We start from the raw sequence: 7742 nt of genomic DNA on the forward strand, positions 1-7742 counted from the left end.
CTGGTGGGACGTTAATAATTTGAAAGAGCTACTTCCTGCTTGTGGGACTATATCGAAGTGACTAATTTTGACAGAAATGCACTTTCCAAGCTTGCACAAAGGAACCAGTGGCAATGACACTCAATTATGACCTTAATGTAATTCAATACACTGTAAATCTAAAACATAAGGCTTCAAAGCTCCAGGACATGAGTCTCTTATTTCAGTGACTGCTCAGCCAAGGGGCCCCCACCACCACGTCTCCACAGCGAGCCAGTGGCGTGCCAGCTATGTCACACTCAGTTACTGCCACGATGGACACACACAGCGATGGTCCTCACTCTATGAGGGAGTGTCACTGTCCCTTTGGAGAAATCAGGACACTGAGGCTCAGGGCGAGGACACAGATGAGCCCGCGGCAGAGATGAGGATCTGAACCAGGTCTTGGAGAACTCAACCACAGCACGCTGCTCCAGGGAGCAGGCCGCCCGCGCACGGTCGTGCCAACAGGACACGGCTGCAGGGGACACTCAGCGCTGCCCACACGCTCTGGCCCACTCTGCACGGTGGCCTCACTCCGGGATGCACATGTGCCTCCAACTGAACGGGGGTGGGCCTGGCACTCTGACCTGCATCACACTCTGGAGTTCAGCATCCCGGGATGGAGACAGGGACAGTCATGTGGACCATGCAGCAGATCCACCTGTAAAGTGGCTTTCCTGTGCTGAGTTTCCCAATGACTGGCACGGGGGTGGGGGGCGGACGCACACATTTACAGACCATCTCAGGAAGGGCTCAGGGGCCATCTGACTTCGGAGCTACAGCCACTGCCCAGTCCACTCAGACAGGGAGCACCAGCAGAAGCACTGGACCTGATGCCAGTCCCTGCTTTGGCTGCACATGTGTCCACTGGGCCAGGGGCTGTCCGGCACACTTCACCCCTTTGCCGAACTTGCTAGTGAGAAGCAGAAACAAAATCTGGCAAGATAAGGAGTACGGAAAACTCCAACTGATACAGGCCTGGAACTGTTCAAAACAGCACAAACCCCACCACCACCTAACCTGAGACGAACTTTACTCTCCATCCCATCCCTTCTTACAGGCAGCCATGTGAAAAGCAGGAGAGAAACCCTGAGAGCAGGGAGCGCCTGGCTGGCCTCACCCATGGGTGGTGGCCCGTGGGTGGTGGCCGGGCCTCAGCCTCCCACCTGTCAGGGCCCTGCATCTCTGGACGCTAGAGACTGCGGCCAAGGCCTGGAGGACCTGGAGCAGGAGACCAAAGGCACAGCATCCTTGACGGGACCGCCAGCCCAGCTCAGCGGCCTCATTGGCCCAAACACTCAGCACAGGAAGAGAAAACACACAGGTGAGATTCTGAGACACTGATTTTGAATTCAAAAGCTGTGTGATTTTGCTGGAAAAAGTAAACATCTTTAAACAAAGACACGTTCGCACAGCTGTCTCAGGAAACCTCTCACTAACCCTCAGGAACAGGTGACTTCAAGAGTCGGGAGGGCGTGTGGAGAGGGGGGCTTCCTGTCCTCCCTGCCCCAACCCATGACCCCCGAGGGCAGCACCATCTCCTCCAAACCCTCCCTCCCTCCCTCCCGCCAGGCCACTCTCCTGGCTCCCGTGCTGACACCCACACTTAGTACATGGCAGGCGCTCTTCTGAGCGCTTGATATGTAGTAACTCAATCTTCACACAGATGACATGACTAATGCACAGAGAGGTTAAGCAACTTGCCTGGGTTCACTCAGCTAAGACGCGGCGGATCAGGACACATGCTCCAGCACCTGAGCTCTTAATCGCTCTGCAGTATTCCACTCTCAATAGCTCTGCCCTGAATGGAAGACCCTTTCCTCCCCCTTTCTCCCGGGCGAGGGTGAGGCTCACCCAAGCCCTGGAGAACACACAGAATGAGTCTGGACAGGAGACACATGCCAGCAGAGCCCTCATCAGCGAGCGGCCGCTTCTGGACGCCGCACCTGGGGCTCCACTGGATCCTCAACTGAAAGGCACAGCGTCTCTCTGCCACCTGTCCTGAAACCCACCCGCGCTGGCCTCCCTCGTGCAGAGGCAGCTCTGCCAGCGGCCGAGCCGACGGAGGGAGGGCTTGTCCTGGAGGGCCAGGCACGCTGGGCACGCTGAGGAGGGTAAAACCAGGTCAGTCCCCAGTGCTTCTGGAAAGCGCCACAGGGGTGGCCTCCCTAAAATTCAAAGAGGGGACCGAGCAAGGTCAGAAGCACATGGCCAGGGGTTACTACATCTGTTCTGAAGGATGAAAGCTCCTCACCCTCACCAGCTGCCCAGTAAGCTACCAAAGCCCTGCTCAGAGTGAAGGGCCAGACCAAGTTCGGCCTCCTCCCGCCAGAGGGGCTTACCCCGCCAACCACTCCTCAGCTGGCAGGCGTCCAGCACACACAGGCAGCCCAGGACCTTTGTTCTAGGCTGGGCCGTTCTTCTCCCTCCTTCAACTCCTTGAGGGCACAGCCCAGAGGAGACCCCCCCGGAGCTGAGTCAAGGAGTTGCCCTGGTGCAGAGAGATGAGCCGGGTGGCCCCCGGAGGCCGGGGAGTGCAGAGCTCGCGGGCCCAGGGGATCCCAGGGCAAGCGGGGGAGATGAGGCTGATGAGCCCAACCCCCGACAGGACACGCTGAGGAGTGCGGGTCCTGCCCTACTGAACCTGGATCCGGTTTCTAGGGGCAAGGCCTGGGCGTGAGCACTTCTCTCCAACGCATTGCCGCTTAGGGATGACGTGGGAGTGAGGAGCTGACTGGGGACAAGCACAAAGAACCCACTGAGCGATCCCAGGCAGGTGTCCACCACAACAGGGACGGCCTGCATGAAGGGCATGGCAGCGGAGATGCAGAAAAGACAGGCGGAGAAGGGAGATAAAGGCCTAGTTCAGCAGAATCTGGCAAGTGGCTCAATGTGGAAGGAAGGGGTGAGGCAGGTTCCCCCAGGTTCTTCCTTGGTGATGGAGTAGACAAGTGGCCCATTAACTAAGGGAGGCAAGAGAGACGTGGGGGCACAGGCGGGGCTCAGACCCGGAGGCCTGCAGGTCCAGCACCATTCAAAGGAAACTCCTGAGGAGGGGCGGGGTGGGGGTGGGGGGTGTCGGGGATGACCAGAGTCAAGGCCCAAGGAGGGATGGTTCTGTAAGCTTTAATTCCCAACTTACTGTTGCATCAAAGAAAAGAGAAGTTATCTCTAGAACATTTAGTGATACTTTCCAAGAGTGAGAATACTTTCAAGTGACCTGATGTAATAAAACACTAAATCAACAGCCTCTTAACTCAGAGTTGTAGCAAAATCTGAATAGGTCTAAGTACCCTGAGACAAGTGTTTTTGTTCTCGTGTACACCTCAAGAAAAGGTTCCAATATTGCAATAATGAGCATACTCTCTTTCCCAGGGCCTGTCCCAATTATCTCTTAAGAGAGAAACATTTACAAAGAATATCATTAAGGGAGGCTAAAATAGTCCAACTCATTGCGATGCATGAATTTAGGGTAAAAAATGCTGTGCTTTCCTCGAGTCCCAAAAACCCAGTGGATTCAGAACACTGACACCATCTGTAAAACTCCCCTCATGCACAACACACCCACCAGACACACTCACCGCTCCTTGTGTTCATTACCCAACCTCAGGGAGTACTACACCTGCACTCAAGAGCAAACTAGTTCACTGCTCAGTACAATGAATTCCAATGAACTATTATTTAGCAACTCCTCCTACTCATTCACATGTGATTATGGGCTGAAAGTACACCAACATGGAGCTCTGAGTGAGCAGTATTTAAAGAGCATTAACAGGTTGCTACACATCTCAACTTCTTATCTCAAGAGTTATGCCATAATAACTAATAAAATGTCACTCCTCTTTTAAATCTACAAATTTCCCCACTGAGAAAAGCCCTTCTGGGAAGATACCCAGCTGGAGGGCCCTTCCAGGAGATGTGTGCAATTGAGAGGCTAAAAAGAAATGAACAGACTGCAATCAATTTCCCTCAGCCACACCTACAGGTTTCACTTTTGTAGCTATTTCCCCTCCTGACTGAAGCAATGGTTACAATCTGGCAGTTGCCATCCATGCTGAATCAGCTGCTTGCAAATTAAAATGTATTTAATGTTTTATTAACATTGTAATTCCTAAAGTGTTCTGAAAAAGGCTAATCCTTTTGGCAATTGCTTTTTAAATTAAAGACTTTATCATATTCACTTTGCCTAAAATAACTTCTCAGCCTGATATATGCAAATCACTCTACTTTTAATAATGTATTTTACACTATCTGCAGATAGTCCATTGTTACAAAGAAATCTTTGACTCCAAGTGTCTCAGAAAATGGTTTCTGAGGAAATTTTCAGTTAAGATGTAATCCATTTGATTATTCAACATGTTTACTTTTCACCACTGAAAATCCTTTTTATTATCCAGCCCATGTACTGATCAACCTCATTCAATAAATTTTTTTTTTTAATTAACCAGGCCTAAACACTGACTCTCAGAGCCAATGATTACAATCTTGTAACGAGCATCCCCTACTAAACTGAAAGAATCTCCAGGCAAGAGTCAGGAATCAACATACTCCTCCGTGCATCCTTGGAATAAGAAAGGAGGCCATGTGACAAGGGGCATGGAACTTGGGATAGGGAGCCAGGGAGAAGTAGCATCTCATCTCTCTCCAGGATGGTCCGCTAAGCCTCACAACCTCCTCGTTGGTAAAATAAAGATGACAACACACTACCTTTAAGAGTTATTGAAAACATTAAAAAAAAACTTACGTAAACGATCTAGCACTTAACAAGTACTCAGTTAATGTTACATATTTTTTCCTAAGCTCTAATTTTTTTGAAACACAAAAATAATTGAAAAACCATAGTAACTCCCCTCTCAGACCCCTGGGAGCCTGGGAGCCCCAAACTGGGTCAGCTGGCCTAGACTAAGGGATACCAGGATGAATTAGGTCAAGATCCCTGCCCCTGAGGAACTCAGACCCTGGTAGGAAAGGCAAGTCTAACACAAATCCGATTGTGACAAGTGCTCAAAGAGAAACATAAAGAAAGTGCTGTGGTCACACAAAGGCGGAAACAACTCATTCTGATGGGGGAGGCAAGGCCTCAGAGTAGCTGGCCTCGGAGTTGAACCCAGGACTTCCCTGGAAGGGGATGAAAGGCAAGGGGAAGGTAGCTTTTCTCAGGGAGAGCAAACAGCGAGTGCAAAAGCCACCTAAGGGCCGGGGGCTCTCGGGTCTGACAGAACTAGTCATATCACAGCTCACTCTCTCCCTAGCTAGAAAACTGGGGCAAGCCAGCGATTCTCCCTGCATTCCATTTTCTCACCTACAAAATGGGAATAATAGGGTCTACTTCACAGGGAGAATTACACACCAACATGAACATGAAGTACAGAGCTGCACAAAGTCAAGGCTAAGGAAAATGGCAGCTACGGTGATCAGGTGCAAGAGTGATGGCGAACCAAGGAGCAGGAGGTGTGGCTGAACAGATTACTTTCCAGCAGCCTAAGGGTCTTGCTGTCAGGAAGTTAGGATTAACTTCCGAGGACAATAAAATCACGGAGGTTAGGTCAGGAGCATGAAAGGATTAAATATCTGCTTTAGAAAAGGAACTGTGGTGGCCAAGAAGGCGAGTCAGAGAAGGAGAGAACTCAGAAAGGCACCTGAGAGGTGAGGGTATGGATTCAAGTAATCTCAGTAAGATTAGAGAAGAAGTCAGGAACTCAAGAAACCTTTAAAGTAAAATCCGAAAGGCAGCAAGGATGACTGCCTCTGGGAAGTAGAGCAGGGAAATAAATGAATAACAGTCTTCCCATCCGGACGACTGTGTGGACGGTGGTGTCACTGACAGAGAAGAGAGAAGTCTGGACTCTGCTGACTCTTCTTTTGTGCCCACTTCCAATCCAGTCTTATGAAGTTCAATGTCGTGTCTAGTCCTTAGGGAACAAAAGAAAGGAAACGTTCCCAGGGAGGGAGGGCCCGGAGGCTGGGACTCCAAACTCAACGTTTGGCTCTCCGGAGCACTGCTCTGCCCAGGAGGAACCCCAGCCCTTTATCTCCCCCCAGGAAGCCAGCTCTTGGGCCCTTTTGATTTTCGGCCCGGTGCAGCCCGGCAGCACCACCGGCAGGGCGGCCGACTCGCAAACCTAGGCGAGATCGGCTCTGGGGGACGCCGGCAAACACACTCGAGAAAGGACTGGGCCCGGGTGGCATCTGTGCTCCTCACCCGGGGAGCCAGCGAGCAAGAATGCACCCCGCCGCGTTCAAGATACAAAGTACCAAGTTATTTTTATAAACTTTGGTCGGTTTTGACTCCCACCCCCACCCCCAAAATGGCACTTTGCTCCAGCAGGGCCCGGAGCGCGGATGACGAGGACGGGACAGGAGGCCCGCGCCGCGGCCGGCCGCCCCCCGCTCTCCGCCCTCCCGCTCTCCTGCACCCCGGGGCCGAACTTGCCGCTGTGTGACTCTGCAGTCGCAGCGACAGTCTGCCGGCAGTCGCAGCGACAGTCTGCCGGCCCCCGCGCACCCCGATCGCCCGCGGCAGCCCGGCCTAACTTTCGCCCGCCGGCCCCCGCCCCGAGCCCCCAGCCCGCCCGTCCCGGCGGCTTCCAGCCCAGTGCGCTATGGCCCAGGGCGGGGCAGCTCCGCGGCGCGGGCTTGGTGCTCGGGCCTTCCGCAGGCGCCCGGTGGGCCTCCCGCTGCCTCCGCCGCCGCGCGGAGGGAGCCCGCGGGCCGGGCGGGGCAGCCGGACGGGCGGCGAAGGGCCGGGGCGGCGCGGCCTGGCGCTCCCTCCTGGGCTGCGGCCTAGCGGCCGCCTTAGCTCCCTCATCACACGGCCCTGGGCGGCGGCGCCACGCGGGGCGGGGGGCGGCGGCGGCGCCCCGAGGGGTCCGGGCGGCCGCGCGGCCCCGGCCGACGCCACTCCCAGTCCCCCCGCCGGCGCCGGAGAATAGTCTTTACCTTCATCAGCCTCCTGCTGGCCGCCATCTTGGCTCTGGTGCTGCTGCTGGCCCAGAATGCATCGCGGCGGCCGGCGCCGGAGCCCCCGCACTTCCTGAAGCGGGGGAGGGCGGCGGCGCGGGCGGACGAGGCGCCTACTGTGTGCGGGCGCGGTGTGGGCACGGCGCCGGCGGCCTGGGAGCGCCGGGGCGCAGGGACCGGCGGGGACCCTGCCTTTGCGGGGCGCCCAGTGAGGTGGCACTGGGAAACAGGGCCTGGCACATAGTAGGTTCACAGTGATACTGGCCGCGGGAGATGGGTAAAGGGGCAGGATTATTTCAGGCACCAATCAGCGCCGAGGTGAGGGGAAAGTGACTGTGGGAACCTGCTCATGGGCGGGGGTGGGGGGGGTGGGGAGGGTCAGGGAGCCTCACTGAGGAAATAGTGTAATTATAGCCAACATTCACCACGAACAGCCCCATTTCACAGGAAACAGAAGCATAGTGGAGGCCAAGGGTTTGCCCAAGGTCATGCAACCGGCAAGGAGCAGAGCCCAATTCTGTTCCAGACGGGGCTGCTGGCTCCACAGCCACCACTGGGACCTGAAGGGTGGGGAGGAGCAGCTCTGAGGACGGAAGGGCAAGCCCATGGTCAGATGCATGCGTGTAAGGAGAAGACTCTGGTTGGAGAATGGAGGATGAGGTAGGTAGGGGGTAAGAAGGGGAGCAGGGCCATGTACAAGCTGTTTGTGGCCATCCAGGCAAAGAGGTGATGGCGGTTTGGACCTCGGTGGCAGTGCAGGC

The 7742-nt window shown here is 54.9% G+C and overlaps 1 protein-coding gene across 1 annotated transcript in view; it reads right to left on the reverse strand.

Moving 5' to 3' along the window:
- UBE2L3 (ubiquitin conjugating enzyme E2 L3) overlaps positions 1-7020 on the reverse strand; it is a 42427-nt gene extending 35407 nt beyond the window's left edge. Inside the window, exon 1 of the mRNA XM_079717613.1 lies at positions 6961-7020. Within this exon, the coding sequence (XP_079573739.1) occupies positions 6961-6987 (27 nt within the window). The 5' untranslated portion in view covers positions 6988-7020. The remainder of the gene's footprint in view (positions 1-6960) is intronic.
- Positions 7021-7742: the final 722 nt, after the last annotated feature.

Source organism: Hyperoodon ampullatus, assembly GCF_949752795.1.
Source record: "Hyperoodon ampullatus genome assembly, chromosome: 13".
NCBI lineage: Eukaryota > Metazoa > Chordata > Mammalia > Artiodactyla > Ziphiidae > Hyperoodon > Hyperoodon ampullatus.